This window comes from Silurus aristotelis (genome assembly GCF_946808225.1).
Source record: "Silurus aristotelis genome assembly, chromosome: 7".
In the NCBI taxonomy this organism is placed as follows: Eukaryota; Metazoa; Chordata; class Actinopteri; order Siluriformes; family Siluridae; genus Silurus; species Silurus aristotelis.
Genome location: NC_139580.1, coordinates 25,886,119 through 25,905,396, shown reverse-complemented (window position 1 = coordinate 25,905,396; position 19,278 = coordinate 25,886,119). Strand labels below are relative to the sequence as shown.

General features: G+C 40.2%; 1 protein-coding gene across 1 annotated transcript in view; it reads left to right on the top strand.

Annotated features, from left to right (window-relative positions):
• The window catches only part of dhtkd1 (dehydrogenase E1 and transketolase domain containing 1), a 20,122-nt gene extending 1,330 nt beyond the window's left edge, over nucleotides 1-18,792 (top strand). Inside the window, exons 4-17 of the mRNA XM_083545741.1 lie at nucleotides 1,969-2,163; nucleotides 5,393-5,662; nucleotides 9,210-9,381; nucleotides 12,249-12,447; nucleotides 12,530-12,842; nucleotides 13,028-13,112; nucleotides 15,082-15,221; nucleotides 15,362-15,512; nucleotides 15,703-15,809; nucleotides 15,917-16,081; nucleotides 16,201-16,283; nucleotides 16,391-16,560; nucleotides 17,408-17,493; nucleotides 17,608-18,792. Coding sequence (XP_083401867.1) covers nucleotides 1,969-2,163; nucleotides 5,393-5,662; nucleotides 9,210-9,381; nucleotides 12,249-12,447; nucleotides 12,530-12,842; nucleotides 13,028-13,112; nucleotides 15,082-15,221; nucleotides 15,362-15,512; nucleotides 15,703-15,809; nucleotides 15,917-16,081; nucleotides 16,201-16,283; nucleotides 16,391-16,560; nucleotides 17,408-17,493; nucleotides 17,608-17,709 — 2,238 coding nt within the window. The 3' untranslated portion in view covers nucleotides 17,710-18,792. The remainder of the gene's footprint in view (nucleotides 1-1,968; nucleotides 2,164-5,392; nucleotides 5,663-9,209; nucleotides 9,382-12,248; nucleotides 12,448-12,529; nucleotides 12,843-13,027; nucleotides 13,113-15,081; nucleotides 15,222-15,361; nucleotides 15,513-15,702; nucleotides 15,810-15,916; nucleotides 16,082-16,200; nucleotides 16,284-16,390; nucleotides 16,561-17,407; nucleotides 17,494-17,607) is intronic.
• Nucleotides 18,793-19,278: the final 486 nt, after the last annotated feature.

Genomic DNA, 19,278 nt, shown 5'->3' with positions numbered 1-19,278 from the left:
CTGTGTGTGTATATGTATGTGCTAAATGCCTTGTCTGTTAAATGCCGTGTGTGTGTGTGTGTGTGTGTGTGTGTGTGTGTGTGTGTGTGTGTGTATATATATATATGTATGTATGTGTGTATATATATATATATATATATGTATGTGTGTGTATGTAGATACGTATATGTGTGTGTATATATATATGTATATGTGTGTGTATATATGTGTATGTGTTTATTAGCTCTATAATTGATTTATATTTTCATATTAATATACAATTGTATAATTTATATTAAATTGATAAATGTCTATATATTATAACATAATTTATATTTTGCTTCCTTTTAGATTTATTCACATGTCCTGATCAGGGATCAGACCTCTCTGTGAAATTATCAAAACCCCTGACTCACATTTGAATATATATTTTTTTGTTTCTGAAAATATATAAAATTATTCCCAGTAGTTTGTTCTCTTTATTTCGTAGCTTTTCTCTCAGGCGTGCAGCCTGTAGGAGTGTCTGTTTCCATTGCAGTTACATCTGATCGGCCAAAACAGTTCAGAACAGTGGTTACGCTTTTTCTTTACCCAGTTATACTTTTGCGTTTTCTTTCCTGAACAATTTGCACAAAAACACACCATTTGCCTTAGTTTCAAATCTCCAATACTACAGTAATTAATACACAGAAAACCCAGGGTCATTTTATGAGGTTAATATTGATGCTTCTTCTAGAGATGTATGTGGGAGAACAGCTGTGGCTACAGTGAAAGGAGACTTGTTGAATTGTGTTCATTTGGTTAATATTGGTGGTGACATAATGTTGGTATTAAGAGGTGAATTGATGCAGGCAGGACACCACTGAAAGCCAAGGGGTGAAATTTACATTTATGGCTTTTCCGCAGTTGCCCTTACCCAGAGTGACCCCTTGCTCAAGGGTCCAGCTTGGTGGTGGTAAGATTGACCTTCCAATCCAAAGTCTAATGCCTTAACCACTGAGCTACTACCTCCGATAAGTGAAAAACCAATGTACATGCACTGTACTGTTTGTGCAATCCAGGTTTTTAGACTCTCTGGAGTGAACCTGCATAGCGTTGTGGTGTTCTGTTTCACTGTAGGGATCCAGACAGTCACGCTTGTCTTTAGGTTGCAGCACTTGTGTTTTGGCCTCATGAATAATTTGAGAGTACACAGACATATCATCATTAATATAATCAGTAATGCCATTTTCAGGTGACTCTCAGCCCTTAGGGGGAGATTGTATCATTTAAATCAATACTGTGTGTGTCTGGCGTGAGGTTCTGTGGTTTTATACTGTATTAACCTGACAGTAGGTGGATTGGTCACACAGAAAATTGCCCCTTTATGTTAAAAAGTGTGCATAATGCGTTGTGATACACTGGCATCCCAAACGAAGTGTTTTTTAGCTTTGTGTAACGTGTTCCCAGGATTGGTTCAGGATCCGCTCTGAATCTGACATGAATAAAGTGGTACCTAAAGAAAAGTTATTTTATGATTTTATAAGAATATGAAATGCCAACGTGTCACGCACAAACGTTGATCTCGCATTGTAGCAGTTCTATGAGCTCCTAAGAAACTCCTAAGATGACTCTTGAACATTACACGTGAATTGCTAAAGCCAGTCTAACGTAGGGATGTAAACAAACGAAAACACAAGGCAGCGTTTGCTGAAACAAGGAGGAGGCAGCAATAAAGAACACCACAGTATCAGTCAGGTACATGTCTGTCCAGGTCTGTTTCAACACCATCCAGCCAATCAGAAATCAATATTTTCCCTGGCTATGAAGGTGTTTTTTTTTTTTTTTTTTATATATATTTGGGATATTCCTGCATTCTAATATCTGACCTTTCTCATGTTACATTTGGTTTTATTTTAGGAATCGATCGTATTTGGAAAGTCGTGTCTCAAAGATAAAAAAAAAAAAAAAATTTGATCTAATCTCGTTTGTTTGTTTTATGATTTATAGGAATTCGACCACTTTCTAGGCACTAAGTTTGCAACAGTGAAGCGGTATGGCGGAGAGGGAGCAGAGAGCATGATGGGATTTTTCTCTGAGCTTTTCCGTTCGGCTGCGAAGAGTGGCGTAACGGACGTGGTCATGGGAATGCCTCACCGCGGACGCCTCAACTTGCTCACCGGACTTTTGCACTTCCCACCAGAGGTTAGTAAAAAAAAAAAAAAGTTTTGTGGAAGGATTAGCCATCCACAATGTAATTACCGTAATTTCCAGACTATTAGGTGCACCCAAATACAGTGGAAGCCACTTATCTCGACCTCGGTTAACTCGACAACCCTATCATGTCGACGTTTTTGAAGTGGAACCGGCAAATTCTCGCTTTGTCTAAGCATTTTTTTATCGGTTATGTCGACTTTTTTATGTCGCCGAACCCTGATATCTCGAGCACAAGGGGGGGAAATTTTGCCATTTAACGTCAGTTATCTCGATCGGCACTGTGCAGCCGCAGAAGAACTCGCGAAAGTGGAGGAAAAATCAAGGATCCGGGGAATCCGCGGTGCGGTTTGGGAAGAAAAGAGCAGCCTTTGAGAGAGTGCCGGTGGAAAGACACGTACCGCGATACGCATGAGCGATAACAACGACCGCCGTGAACCAACATATACCAACAATAACGGACAGTGAGAGTGTGGAAGTTTAAATAGTTTAAATAGGAGCTGGTGATGATGCTAAACGAGCACCGTATGTGCACAATTGAAGCCGGGAGCTTCAGAGAAAGCGGCCGAGAAAGCACCTGCCACGCCGAAGGGGATTCCTGACAGTTAACAAACATGTACTGTATGTATTTTTATAGCATGACTTCATCAAACAAATCGCGGCAACGCTGTTGTATAAAAAAAAAAAACCCTCCAAAAACACGTGCATGCACATTGTCATTTATTACGCACATCATGTACATAAAAAAATTTCAAGCACGTTAATATATTGCCGCCATATTTATTTTCGTTTATCTCGATCTTTGGTTACCTCGATGCTTTTTGGCGTCCCCCTAGGACATCGACATAACCGGGTTCCACTGTATAAGCCGCACCCTCTGAATTTTACAAAGATTTTTATTTTGAACATAAATAAGCCGCACCTGTGTATAAGCCGCACATATGTGTCTACACTGAAACGAATGAACTTTACACAGGCTTTCACGAAAGACAGTGTCTGGTACACGGTGTAACGGGTGAAATATGTTGCGCTTCCTTTAGGAGCATAGCGGTATTTTGGGAACAGCCTGCCGCCGCATTTTTCCGCTATTACTGCACAAGCCAGGTTTTATCCAACCTTGAGGAACAAGGAATAAGATACAGCGAGACTACACGTAGTTACATGTTTGTAAACCTTAAGAAATGGCAGAAAAACTGATGGAACACATTTTTTCATTCAACTAAATGGTTCTAGTTACTTCCTAAGAAACTTTTCACTGTATTTCCTGTGAACGTTTTTTTTCAGTGCTCCGGTTAATGTTTAGTTTGAAATCCTTCATATATCTTCTACTGATTCATTCCATAAGTTGATAATTAACCCAAATTGGAGCTTTATTGCAATGTTTCTATATTCGATCTTCGTGATCTTGCCTTGACATGATGAAGCAAACGGATTTTCTAACGCACGATTGCAAAACCGCATCTAGAAAACAAACGAATGATTCGCTCAGGAGAGTATTTTTTTCAGTGTGAATTGAAAATCCAGATTATGAGTTGGCATACTCATGTAATGTCAAACCGATGTATACAGTATCTCTCAAAAATGAGTGCACCCCTCACATTTCAGCAACTATTTTAATATCTTCTCAAGGGACAATACTACAGAAATGAAACTTGGCTGTATGTTGAGTCATTTTTCAGAGGACAGTAAATCTGTACAGCCCGGGGATTGGGGATTACTGGTCTGAATAACTGGCAACAAAAGTGAGTACACCCTAAGTAACAGCTGTATGTCGTTCAACCCTGGAAAGCCGCATGTCCTATTCATCATGTTCATGGTTTTTTGTCTGCTTGACAGGACCATACAAATTTGTGTATCTTCTATTAGATCAGGTACAATTTGGTGCTTTGTGTACAATTCTCTCATACTGACCACTGGATGAACAGCAGTTTTCCAACATGACCTTAAACACACCCAAAAGATGACAACTGTGCTTGGTAAAGGTCATTGAGTGGCCAAGTATGCCTGTGGGGGTAGCACCTGTGGGGCATCCATGTGTCTGACATCCAGCAGATTCATGATGTCACTGGGGAATTCCATGCCTAGGAGGATCAAGGAATATTGAAAAATGTTGACCCTTTGGACACAGTTTTGACATGTGCATTTAGGGTGTACTTACTGGGGGTTATTCCCAGAGGACAATAAATCTATACTGCTATAAAAGCTGCCCATTGACCTAAATATATCCAAGTTTAATTTTTAAAGTGTCCCTATAGTTTTTGTCCCCTAAGAAGGTACACTGCAGTGGTTGTTGTAATGTGAGGGGTGCACTCACTTTTGTGTGTGTGTGAGCGCGCGTGTGTGTGTGTGTGAGCGCGCGTGTGTGTGTGTGTGAGCGCGCGCGTGTGTGTGTGTGAGCGCGCGCGTGTGTGTGTGTGAGCGCGCGTGTGTGTGTGTGAGCGCGCGCGTGTGTGTGTGTGAGCGCGCGCGTGTGTGTGTGTGAGCGCGCGCGTGTGTGTGTGTGAGCGCGCGCGTGCGTGTGTGTGAGCGCGCGCGTGCGTGTGTGTGAGCGCGCGCGTGCGTGTGTGTGAGCGCGCGCGTGCGTGTGTGTGAGCGCGCGCGCGTGCGTGTGTGTGTGTGTACTATTTTACATTTTAATTATTTCTACATTGAATTTAAATGTAAGACACAAATTTAAATGACGTGGATGCCTTAAATGTATGAACACTTGGTTTATTTGTGCAAATTGTAAAAGGACATTCATTTAGTTGGTCTTTATTTAGTTGGCTTCTATAATTAGCAGTGATGTTGTGCACAGAGTAAAAGAAAGGGCGGTCGGCTACAGTGATACACAGCAGAGAAGGCATGTCAGACACAGCTGCTCTGATCATCTCAGGGATGGTGATCAGCACTAAAGCCCATCCTTCCTTATTTCAATTTTTCTTCAAAGCACAGATCATAAGAAATGGAAAAGTAATTTGAAGTAATGTATGCACTATTTGGGGATAGATAGATAGATAGATAGATAGATAGATAGATAGATAGATAGATAGATAGATAGATAGATAGATAGATAGATAGATAGATTAGATAATGTGTTTTGGATTATAATCACAGAAATGTTTCATTTAAATGGAATAATAAATAAATGTGTTTTGGGGACCTTTTGATCAATAATACATGACTGTGGTAACTTTCCACATCATCCCATTCACATTTCTTTCTTTCTTTTAAAATCCAGTTGATGTTTCGTAAAATGAGAGGCCTCAGCGAATTTCCCGAGAACTCGCCCGCCATCGGGGACGTCCTCTCTCACCTCACCTCCTCTGTGGATTTGGAAGTGGGCGCAGAACACCCTCTGCACGTGACTATGCTTCCCAACCCATCCCATTTAGAGGCCATTAATCCAGTTACCCAGGGCAAAACGCGTGGCCGACAACAGATCAGGAAGGATGGGGATTACTCTAACGACAGCCACGCTCGGCCTGGAGATAAAGTCATCTGTTTGCAGGTACTTTTGGAATTTCGGCATGAAAGCTCATCACGGTTGCATTTTCTTTTTCCATCTTCAGCTACGTTCATCTGTTTCTTAGATAGTTTTAGGTGCGGGTACAAAGGTTTTATATTTTTAATCTGCCGTTATGGTATGGAATCGCTGTATTTTTATGGATTTAAAACTGGCTGATCTTTAACCGGGTGGCATTACTCATTCTATCGGGTCACATTTCATAGACTAAACGTTTTATTGGTATGCAGCAGAGGTCGACCGATAGTCGAGTTTACCGATATCGATAGCCCTGTTGGATCGTACTCGCCGATAACCGATTAATCGTTTAGTTTTTTTAAATGGATACTGGTTAAAAATAACAAACACTCCATGTAAAATAGTATTTAAGTTTATTACAAACATAAAAAAACCAAATAAAAAAACAATTGAATTATGAAAGTGTTGAAGGAAATAAATATTCATTAATAAATATAATGAATACATTATTCTTAATGAATATATAATAAATATAATATAGCGCTCTCCGTGCAGCTTGCAGTCTCGCGTGTAAAAAGAAATTGCACGCGGCGTCAGTGATTCACCTCTAGAGGCCGCTCTCCTAATGACAGCGAACTGGTAGCCGGTTAAACTATGTGTTTTTGCAGATTGTCGATAGTCACAGCAATCAACTAACGGTGCTGATTAATCGGCAAAACCGATTTACCGGTCAACCTCTAGATTGCAGCATTATTCTTAGCAACAAATGTCTGCGCTTTTAACTGATAAAACTAATTATTTAGCTTATCTAATATTATTACTACAATTATTATTATTATTATTATTATAATTTTTTTTTTTTTTTAAAGATCTATGTATATTTTCTAAATATGTCCCAAACACCGACAATAGGTCATGCGATCATGCTTTTCTGCACTTGTCTTTTTTGAAACTAAAACACTGAGTCAAAAGAAAACCTTAAAATCGTGAGATAAATTTGGGAAACAGAATCTACACAGCTGTAATTTTACATGAGTCATCAGCAATCAGCAACATCCTGTTTTTGGGGAGGCACTGGGTGAAAAGACCTTCCGTTCGGATGAAGAAGTGCAACAAATGGCAAACACGCAATAGGAACGGTTGTGTTTTTAGAGAAATCCAGATTTTAGAGCTTTGAAGAAAATCTAGAAGAAAATCATTGTCTATTCTAAAACCTGTTTGTAATATACAATGCAAAATCTGTCACTCACTATATATTTCAGTAAGCACCGGTCACAATCGATGATTAAATTCAATACAAAGATCAATATCCATTGGTCGACTCTGAAACACTTGGATGCTGAATGCATTTTGGCTTGTTTGCTCCAAAACTTGAAGTTTGAAATTAACACATTTTCAATTATCGGGGAATCGGATCCTAGATGCGAATGAAATCAGGTTTTATGATGATTTGTGTTTGCTTACAAGTGGTTGTGCAGAAACAAATCATATTTAATTTTGGACATGGTTCCTAGGGCTTTAGCTTAAGTTTATATATATATTTTTTTCTTGGCTGCTTTAAATAACTGCATAATCTAAAATCTTCCAGACCATCAACTTAAGTATGTATGTCAGCTGATGACCACATAATATTTTCTCAATTTAATTGCTCATGTCGAAGTACTGATTACACTTACTACAGTAAAGAAGTTTGGGCTAAATGTACTTGAGTAAAAATTAGGCATTGCAACTACCAGTATAGGTGTCACGCTGGTAAATGGACCTCATATCATGTTAATATATTACTGTAATTTCCGGACTATTAAGCGCACCCAAATATAAACCCCCACTGAATTTGACAAAGATTTTTATTTTGAACATAAATACGTGTCTATAAGACGCAGGTGTCTACACTGAAACTAATAACCTTTACACAGGCTTTAACGAAAGATAGGGTCTGTAACACAACTTGTATCTAAACAGTAGCCTACCAAGAAAGTCATTGTTCCTTGTCTTCCTCCTTCCTTTCACAACTATTTCTCTCGAGTTTTTCTTTTGGCATCGTCCTGAGTTTAAAAATCACCATCGGTGAAGCTTTTCTCCCGATGCAGTGCAGCTCAGAACACAGGTGAAGTGCGGTTTTTTTCATGCCCGGTTGTGGTGCGGCCCGATTCAGTGGGAGCGCATCTAATTTAATATAAAGAGTTTCATTGGTTCACCTGAACCCGTTTGGCAATTTCATTGGTCTAATGTTATGGGGCTCAGTTTTTTAGCTTGAAGCTTGTGAAACCGGAAAAATCCCAGGAAAAATCTATAAATTATCCGCTTCAATGTTTAAGCCACGCGGTTCAAAAAGTGGGGAAAAAAGTAGCGGCTTATAGTCCGGAAAATACGGTAATACAGTGGCACCTCGCCATAACGAGCAGAATTTGTTCCAGAATCTTACTCGTAATGCGAAACACTCGTTAAGCGAAACAATTTTTCCCATATAAATTAATGTGAAATAGGATAATGCGTTCCATGCCGATAAAAATACTCAAATTTGTATATGTAACAATTTATTCGAAGAAAATACTTATAAATTAAGAAGCGTAAATCGTCTTTTCTTCTATTGTGGAACGAAGCACTCCGATTGTTCCGCACATAAAAGCGAGTTGCGTTCGGTACATGTGCATCAAAATCGAAAGCCCTTTACTGAAAAATTACCGTACAAATACGTGTACCGTTCCACGCCTAATTAATAAAAATAAGTGAAAGTAAAAAGTTGTCCGAAAAAAATAAGCAGTGAAGTAAAGTACTGATACTAGAAAAATCCACTTAATTACAGTAACAAAGTATTTGTACTTCACTACTTTCCACCTCTGCTAATTATATAAAGAAAGCAGATACTGTGATTTTAGCTTGTGTGTGTGTGTATAAACCTTCTGGAGATTTGTGGTTTTTGCTGTATGAGCGAAATGATTCACTCAGCTTTGTGTTTTTAGTCACAATACCACTTATAGTATATGTAATGCTTCTTATCTACGAGGGGCAAGTCAAACCAGGACTTTTCGTTTTTCAGGTGATCAAATGAATGCTAGCATGGTGGTACTACATGTACTAGTGAGTGGTTAATGTGTCCCATTACTGATAGGTGGCGCACATGTTGCGGACCAGTCCAGAGACCGTCAATCGAGATGGCAGACGAGAGAGTGATGAAGTTTTTTGTGAATGAAGGCGTAAAGCCCGCGGATATCTAGAGAAAACTTTAAGCACAGTACAGTGATGAGACGCTCAGCCACAAAATTGTGTGAACGTTTTGAAGAAGGCCCGCCAGCGGCGATCCCCGTCGTAGTGGTTCCCTGATGCTGAATGAAGCAGGCTATCCTAGGATGGTTCAGGCGTACCGACCAATCCAGGAATCATAAAATATAGCAGGCGAGAATGTCGAAAAAAATAACTGAGGGTTCCAAAGAAAAGTCTTGTTTTGACTTGATCTCCCTAATATTTCTATATTTTTGTTCCTCTACAACAGATGCTTTGTCTGACTAATGATTATTTTCGGTTTAAGAAACCAAAAATGTGCTTTTGAAATTCTTTCTTGCAATGTCTTCAGGTCCATGGTGATGCCTCGTTCTCCGGACAAGGAATCGTACCAGAAACCTTCACACTGTCGAAACTCCCTCACTTCAGAGTTGGTGGAAGCATCCACCTTATTGTGAACAACCAAGTAGGCTACACCACTCCCTCTGAGAGAGCCCGCTCGTCCTTGTACTGCAGTGACATTGGTAGGTTCCAGGACTAATTCTATATATAGTCCAGTACATAGAAACCAGACCGAAGTATGCATTTTAAAGGAGGACATGAAAGGCATTTGAAAAAAAATCTGTTTACAGAAATAAATAGAATGTGTTTTAAGTATTGGGATTAAAATGAATAAATAAAATAAAGCAGTGATAAGAATGCAGATCTACACTATGCGGAAGCTTTGGGACACCTGCCATTTCCTTCAAATTTTGTAGTTCTTCCCCAAACTCGTATCACAAAGGTACACGGCCTTTGGATGCGGAAGCATTTAATTTTTTTTCTCACTTAAACTACGAGACCCAAACCGTTTCCCTGTGCACAAAGCCCAGCTGTGTGAAGATATGCTTTACATGGGCTGAAGTGGACAATCTTAAGTGGCCTACCATAATTACCAAATACCAAATATAAGCCGCACCCACTGAATTTGACAAAGATTTTTATTTTAAACATAAATACACCGCACCTGTCTATAAGACGCAGGTGTCTACATTGAAACTAATAAACTTTACACAGGCTTTAACGAAAGACAGTGTCTGTTACACGACTTGTATCTAAACAGTAGCCTACCAAGAAAGTCATTGTTCACTGTCTTCCTCCTTCCTTTCACAACTATTTCTCTCGGGAGTTTATCTTTTGGCATCGTCGCGCGTTTAAAAATCACCATTGGTAAATCTTTTCTCCCGATGCCGTGCAGCTCAGAACACAGGTGAAGTGTGTGTTTTCATACCCGGTTGTTTTCAGCGTGACGAATGATTCACATTTCCTGTAGACAGTCCGAGTGAGCGGCAGGTCAAACGTCAGAGGAACATCATCCATATTTATGATGTGGTGCGGCCCGATTCAGTGGAAGCGCACCTGATTTAATATAAAGAGTTTCATTGGTTCACCTGAACCCGTTCTGCAATTTCATTGGTTAAATGTTATGGGGTTCAGTGTTTTGGCTTGAAGTTCGTGAAACCGGGAAAAACGTGGTTTCAAAGCATGGGAAAAAATGTAGCGGCTTTTAGTCCGGAAAATACGGTACTTTAGTGCATTGACCTCAACCATACTAAACACTTCTGGGATGAATTGGAACACTGACTCCACCCCAGGCCTCTTCACCTTACATCAGTACCTGACGTAACTTAACACTCTTGTGGCCAAATGTGTATAAATCTCCAAAATCTAGATGAGTGAAGAGTGGAACTTATTATGACGGCAAATGGGCATTAAATGTGGAATTTGAGGTTCAAATAGCACATGGTCGAGTGTCCATTGTAACTTCATCTATCATAAGATAAAAACAAAGCCTAGCCTACACAGGAGTCTTAAAGAATAGTGATTAGTATCAGTTAGCGTACTGTCATTTGTTCCGTTACAGTACATAATTTAGTGCAGGAGTCGCCCACTGGCGGAATCCGGTCCGCAAGATGTGTCCAGCCGACTGTGACTGCGAAGAATTTTAACGTAATGAAATAAATATATGGCAAACGCTATTTTCTAATAAAATCACATTGATATCAGACACATCAAGGTGAGCTCAGTAGAGCCGTTTGGGTCGTACTGTCGCCACGGGTCGCTACTTCGATCACCGGTGCTATGATCAGCGAGTGAAAAACAAAGGCATTCTCAAAAATAAGGAAAGTTGATGCTGAAAGCAGAGTTTTTCAGAGAGGAATGGGTGGAGAGATACGCATTTATCCTTCCTGCAACGAGCTGTACGAGGCCAGTGTGTCTCACTCGCTCCGAGTCTGTTGCGGTTGTCAAAGTGGAAACATGAAACGCCATTACGAAACTAAACATAGACGCTTGGAAGAAACGTACCCTCGGCAGTCCGAAGTAAGGGCAACGGAAAAGCGAGCGATCTACACGGGTTCTCTCACTCTTTCTCTCACTCACTCACTCACAGCCCAACAACCAGAATAAGAGTGTTCTGCTGAGAATACAGTGGATTTTCAGAAAAGCGCTTTACAGAGGGGGAAATAGTAAAGTAGTGCATGGAGGGTGCGTGGGAAACACTTTTTTAACTGGAAAGGAAAGACATGAACTGAGAAAAAAATTCAACAAACACCCTTTTCAGCTGCACCAGCTACAAGAAGAGCTGAAATATTAGCACAGGATGCATAGCTTTGGCAGTGATAATAATGACGATGCTCAGCTTGCGGTGTACATCATATTTTACTATGCAGTGAGGGAAGATTTCATTGAGGACATCTTAGGTGTTAACGCACTTACAACACACACTAAGGAGAAGACGTATAATGGCAATAAAAGAGATGTTAAGAAGGATCAGCCTGAAACGTGTCCATCACAACTGATGGAGCACTATCCATGCTAGGAAAAGAAAAAGGGAGCACTGACTTGGATGAACGAGAAAAAATCCAGTCCTCTGCTCGTATCACTGTATTATCCACCAGTCTGTCAGAAGAGTGTGCAGAAGTTATGGATACCGTGATGAAGCTAATCAACTTTTTAAGGGCATTCTGATCACATCAGCATCGCCTTCTTTGAGAATTTGTAGCAGAAGTTGATGCGAATGCCTACTTCTTCACTGCAATATTAGATGGCTAAGCAAAGGAAGGGTGCTAAAGCTTCTGGGCAGTTAGAAATGAAATAAATGTTTTTAGGTATATAATTGTCCGGATCTCAGCTGGCGAGGAGCGGTTCATTTACTGGACCTCAAGCAATATAGGTTGAAGACCTAAACTCTGGGACTACCTGTATTTGATTTTAGTAACTACTAAAAATGAAACATTGCCACCTGCAGGCCAATAAATGTACTGAATGAAAATAGAGGGAGAAAAGAACTTTTAATTTTTACACACTGACACCCGCATGTCATGTGACAGACTTTTGGTGTTTCTTCCAGGTAAGATGGTGGACTGTGCTGTGATCCATGTAAATGGCGACGACGTTGAAGAGGTCCTCAGAGCCACACGGTTAGCTGTCGAGTATCAGAGGCGCTTCAGGAAGGACGTCATAGTGGACCTGCTGTGCTACCGTCAGTGGGGTCACAACGAGCTGGACGAGCCATTTTTCACAAACCCTGCCATGTATAAAATCATCCGGTGAGCTCACGGTCTGTTCTGACTTCCATTACGTGGTCCATGAATGCATTCTAATATAAACCAACTACTCTATGATTTATAGAACAAGGAAGAGCATCCCCGATTCCTACACCGAGCAGCTGATCTCAGAGGGACTGATGACTGATGAAGAACGCGGTCAGATTAAAACAGCTTACCACTCGTACCTCAATGATCGTCTGGCGAACATGACTTTCTTCAGCCCTCCACCCACCAACCTGCAGGGCCGCTGGGGTGATCTGGTCGAGCCACAGAACAGAGTTTCAGCCTGGGACACTGGTGTAACTGTTCCCTTGCTGCAGTATGTGGGAGCAAAATCGGTGGAGATCCCCGAGGAGATCGAGGTGCACAGTCACCTTGTGAAGACGCATATAAAGGTAGAGGTTTTGCACTTCCTCCTATGTGTCCTGCTTCGATGTTCATGTCATTTTCTCCTTTCCTTTTTATTATCTTTCTAAAAGTATGTGAACACTTGACCATGACACCTATATCTATAGTTGTTCGTGTTTCTGGTGTTTGTGGCAATTGATCGCATCTGATCTTTTCTCACTGAACTTCGCAGTCGAGACTCCAAAAACTTGAAGTAGGAACCGCGCTGGACTGGTCTACTGCCGAGGCGCTGGCATTCGGCACTCTTCTCAGTCAGGGTGAGCAGATTTCCAAGCCACTTTCATTGATAAATGCTTGGGTCGATCCTAATAATACGGGTATTTCCCCGACTTGAAAATATCGACAAGATATTACCAGGATTCTCACACTTGTGGAATTCCCATTGCCATGACCTCATCAGAACTCGAATGTCGAGACGTGGCCCAGCCTACCCAGGAGTCTTAAAGAATAGTGATCAGTATGGGGTATTACAGTATACTGTCATTAGTTAATGATTTAACAAGTTACAGAACATAATTTAGCAGTATAAACTTTACCCATATATATATATATATATGTATGTGGGTACATGGACATTCTGGCAGCGTCCCAACGTATCGTACGAATTTTTCGATCTTGCGACAACTATAGCGATACGACATAATTAAAATTTCATGCGACAGGAAAACGATATGTCGGAAAGCTGACAGGATGGTTTTGCTTCTTATAGGATGCATTTGCTTATTATAACTATATAAAAACTATATAAAACTATATATTGAGTTTAACTATAATGTAAAAGACATTTTAAGGCTTATAGTCGCTGCTTTTTGAGGAGTGAAGGGGGGGGGGGGTTCTCTTTTGAACAAATACACTCATGCTGGCTTTTTTCTTTCTGTGTAAAGAAGAAGAAACAAATTGTGTAAATCAACATTGGTTTTAATGATAGTTGCAAATGGCAAATTGACAACCGTGCTTAAAATAAATAATATATTGTTTTGGCCAATTTATAATTTTTTTTTATTCAGACATTTTGTATACTTGTAAAGATATAAACATCTAGAATATATAATTCATTGAATTTTGTATAGTAATTAAATGATATATACATAAATAAAATATACAAACATTAAAAACAAGCGTTTGAACGCAGTAAAGCCGCAGTAAATCACCTTTGAAAACGGATAAATTAACAGTTGTAGTGGACAAGCGCAATAAAAAAGAGAAACGCAGCAAACTAACAGGCTTGATTAAAAAAAATAATTATAATAATAATTGCATTGGTGAATAAATGCATAATCATTCGCTGAAAACCACAACAGTGACTAAAAACGTGATCGTTTACTGCTGCTGTTATTTGCTGCTTTTAAATTGAGTGTTTAATTAAATCCATCACGATGTCTCGAGCGAGCTGATTGCGCAACCTGATGCTCGCGAGTCACGACGGAACAGATCCAGTACGACTGTCCTGAAGATACAAACAAACAGTTTACGCAGTAGCGCTTCGTTAAACTCGATCGTGTTCACATGATGAGGATTCTGCGGTTTTTGCTCAGCGTGCTGATGTTTCGCCTTCATCTGTCACACCAGTGTGTTTTCTTTTCATGTGCTCGTGCTTCACTGTGGCACTTCCATCCCAAACAAGCTGGAACTTTGATGACTTGGGACACACTTTTTTTTTTTTTCTTGCTGCCGGTTGACCCTGTGCTCTCTGACTTATCTTGCCAGCACACAAACCCGTAACGTGAGCAGCCCAACTAATCAATAACCGATAATCGATTTTCCGATTAGTTGTTGTAGCGCTAATTCTCAGTGTAGAGCCCCTATTTTTTTGTGTTTTAAAGCCCATTTTAACAGTTGTCTCTCCTTTTTATTGGCATCGCCAGACACTAAAATAGAGCATACAGTGAGCGCCCATGAATATATACTGTCTCATGTCTACATTACGGTAGTGTGAATGGCTCTGTTTTGCTAAATTATGTAATGTACTTTGTAAATTATTAACAAATTCTAGTATTGTACCTCATACATTCTTTTAAAGTTTCTAGCTAGGCTGGACCATGTCTCGACCGTGTCAACAAAACGCGTCTCCATCTTAAGTCGGGGAACTACCTGTATTTTTTACAATTTTGACGTAACTCTATCACCATCGTAAGATCGAACAATCGTAAGTCGAACCTTCGTAACTCATTCGTACTTCATTTTTCATTTTACACTTTGTTTTTTTTCCTCCTTGCTTTATTGCAGGCTTCGACGTGCGGATCAGTGGCCAGGATGTCGGTCGTGGTACGTTCAGTCAACGCCACGCCATGGTTGTGTGCCAGGAGTCCAACGACATGTACATTCCTCTCAATCACATTGACTCTCAACAAAAAGGCCATCTGGAGGTCAGATCAAGTAATGATCGAATGAATCGAATACACATTTAACTCTGGTTGATTCTGTATTCATTTTACAAATTCATATTTCCAGTTCTGCATCAGTGTTGTGGTCATTGTGTATGAGCTGCACGTGCGTTTCGTTTCAGGTGTGTAACAGTGCACTGTCTGAAGAGGCAGTGTTGGGTTTCGAGTACGGAATGAGCATCGAACAGCCGAAATTGCTTCCTATATGGGAAGCTCAGTTTGGAGATTTCTTCAATGGAGCACAAATCATCTTTGACACCTTTATCTCTGGAGGTACAAGAAAACTTTGTAATAAATATTAGAATTGTGTAGAAGCCTGAGAAGTGAGTGTAGATCAAACCAATAAATCAATAAATACAAATGCACTAGACTTTATATTTCGGAAGCTGTAATGAGGTTTTTAACTGTGGATCCTTATGTAGGTCTTATTTGTTTATGTATTTATTTATTTGTATTCTTCCAGGTGAGGCTAAGTGGTTGCTGCAGAGCGGCATGGTCATCCTGCTCCCACACGGCTACGATGGAGCTGGACCGGAGCACTCGTCCTGCCGCATCGAGCGTTTCTTACAAGTGAGCACCTCGTGTCTTATCAACTCAAGTCCAGAACTCATCCTGCTTTAGTAATTGACAGCTTGTGTTATTAATCGCCTTTCCTCCCCCCTCCCCCCCCCAAACAGCTGTGTGACAGTAAAGAGGAAGGCATCGATGGTGACGTAGTAAATATGGCCGTGGTAAACCCAACAACTCCGGCTCAGTACTTCCACCTGCTGCGGAGACAAATGATCCGAAACTTCCGCAAACCGCTCATCGTGGCATCCCCTAAAACTCTGCTGCGTTTTTCGGTGAGTTTAACATTCGATAATTGTCCAACAGTGCACTATTTTAGATTTATTTATTTATTATTATTTCAACCAGTGACTCAGTGTGCCAGCTGAATGACGTTTTCTTCATGTAACACTAGGGGGCAGTGTCGAGCTTAGAGGAAATGGGACCTGGAACGTGCTTCAAGCCCGTAATAGGCGACACCTCAGTAATTCCTGAGAGGTAAGTCGTGCGACGAAGAAACGCATTTTGTCGATGTTCGTCATGCTCGAAAAATAATCCGTTCGACCTTTAATAATCTTGACGTTTTGTATGCCGTGTGTCGCAAGTGTGCAGCGAGTGCTTCTTTGCTCAGGTAAGCACTATTATGCACTGCTGAAGCAACGAGAGACGCTGCCCGAGGCGAGTAAGAACACAGCGCTGATCAGAGTGGAGGAGCTTTGCCCTTTCCCCACAGACGCCCTACAGCAAGAGCTCAGCAAATACAGTAATGCCAAAGGTGAGGCGTTGCCATGACCTCCATCTTTCATCTTCTGTTTTGCCAAATCAGAAATAATGACAGGGTTTACAAATTGTATTCAGTTTATTTTTCTTTACATTTTTTTTTAAATATTACTGTTTGTGTTTGCTTTATTTTAGAGAAGAATCAATTTCTTTCCATCCACGATAAACTATAGTATCCATGACGCGCATGGTAAAGCCGACCAGCCAATCACGGCGCTGAAGCATGAAGTTATGAAGCGAATATTTTATATATTTTTGACAGAGTTCGCTATACAGGTAGTTTCCCAACTTGGAGATGCGTTCCGATGACCCCATTGTAACTTGAAAATATCGTCTAGACCTGGCCTTGCCTACCCAGGAGTCTTAAAGAATGTTGATCAGTGTGGGGTATTGTACTGTTATTATAATTTTTTTAATCAAATGAACACGTTACAGTACATATTTTTGCAAAGCATAGCAATTTATACCACTGGAGGGTCTGAGCCAGGCGCGGCCTGTTTCCGTGTATGACGACGAGAGACGAGTTAAAATTGGGCTTTGAAACACTAAAAACACATAAACACGCTATTACACTGAGACCGTGGAGTTTTTGTGATCATCAGCCACAAGAGCGTTAGTGAGAATTGGGTCTGAAGTTCAGGGTTTCAGTTCATCTCAAAGAGAGTTGACTTTGTGCCCAGGTGCTTTGACAGGTTGGAGCGTGGTTGAGACTCTTAATTCAAGAGAAATCCTTATACCAGGGCAGAAAGACATTCTATTTACAATGTGGGTGTAATACCAGTATATGGCTTGTGCAGAATCTCAATCTATTTTTAAACCTTATGTAAACTTTTTACCAATAGAGTTTATCTGGAGCCAAGAAGAGCCGCAGAACATGGGAAGCTGGTTTTTTGTGTCTCCCCGGTTTGAAAAACAGCTCGGCTGTAAGGTAAGTGTAAATGTTTGTTTGACTTCTGATATTTTGCACCATAATCAGTATAATTCTGTGTAACAGCCTAGGGTGGGGTTTTTCTTTTTTCCTTTTTGCTTTTTGTCTCCTTAGCTGCGGTTGGTCAGTAGGCCTCCTCTGGCTGCCCCTGCTGTGGGCATCAGTATTCTTCACCATCAGCAGCACGAGGCCATTCTTACAGCCTCCTTCTCTTGATGCACATAAACCACTAACCCAAGTTGACTCACTTCAGGACCTGATGTATGGTACATGGAGCCACAGAGTCACTTCTCCCAACCAGCATCTGGGCTACGTTTATTGTGCTTTAACTGTTTTAAACAAAAATTTTCAACATATCATTCATTAATGTTCCCACTGTTTATTTTAGTTTTTTTTTTCCATTTCCGTTTTAAGGATTTTAAGATGACGTTGATAGCTGCCACTGATTTTTTTACACTGTAGAAAAGAAGTACACAGGGCGATCAGAAGTGATCAGAAGCAAAGTATTTAAATCCCTCAGAGATCGTTTCAGATCACAGAAGGTAATCTTTGTAATACTTGGAATAAATGTTGTTTTGATCGTCATAATTAGAAAACCACAATCGATTGCGTACTTGAAACAAATGGCATTAGATATAGCTGATTTCAAACTTGAAGAAACTTTGAAATGGTCTTCCTATAGTTCACATAAGATTGTGAAGTGTTTGTAAGTAATCATTTTTTGATTATATCCAGTTTTCCGTTTTGCAGAGAATAACACTGGAGAAAGGGCTAGATCATCGAATAACTTAATGAAAGTAGGTTTTCACTGCAACTGTTTATCCCTCACACGATATATGTTGGTGCCGAACTGATCACTGAACGGACTGTTCGTTACCCAGACAAACATTCAGCCGAATGCTATTATTAAGGTTAATTCTACTGTAAATTGTTCCATACAGTAATATGTGGGTTGGATTTCGCAGATTATATTTATAGATTATTGGAAGCAACTCGACACTCAAATTTTTCACCAATCTCATTTTTGTTTTGGATTATTTTACATGTGAGACATGTAGGATATCGTTTAAAAATGACATCAAGTCCTTGATTTATCACTTAGTTTGTGGAGGGTTTACAAAACACTTCAAAATGTACATTGGGGAACAAACGTTCTGTAATTACAGCTTTTAATTTTCTTTGGAAATCTGCAATTCAGCTGTAATTGACTACTCTTTGAGTCATGACATCCTCTTAAATGTTCTTTTGGAACCACTGTTGTATGTTTACAGGATTTGAAGAAAATAAATGATTTTATGGAACCTCACTGTATGTGTACCTGGTAACGATAGGATGTGGGAAATTATCTTTGCCTTTTATTGTGCATGTGTGCCCATATTTGTTTTTATTCTTTCACGGCATTTACTCTGTTCCATCGTTCCCAATATCTACAGTTTGCACTCGTTGTTGCTTTTCAGAAATCTTGATCCAGCTTTTATATCTCTGGTGATCAAGCCACAAGGCAAGGAAAAACCCTCTGAGAAGACATCAGGAGGAAACCTCGAGAGAAACCGAAATCTGAATCCTTTTCAGGGTGCCGCATTGGGTGGATAGTAGGATTGTTAATGCACAGTAATAAGCGTGTCAGTGTTCATGCTTAGTGTGAGCAGGTTGTATATCAAAGTCTTAAGAAAACCACAGGCTTTCTACGGAGGTACAGGTTTGGGACATGTATTTCATTGATCAGATCCCTTTTTACTTGTTTATATTATTACATTAGATCAGGAGTCTTGTATGTAGATTGTA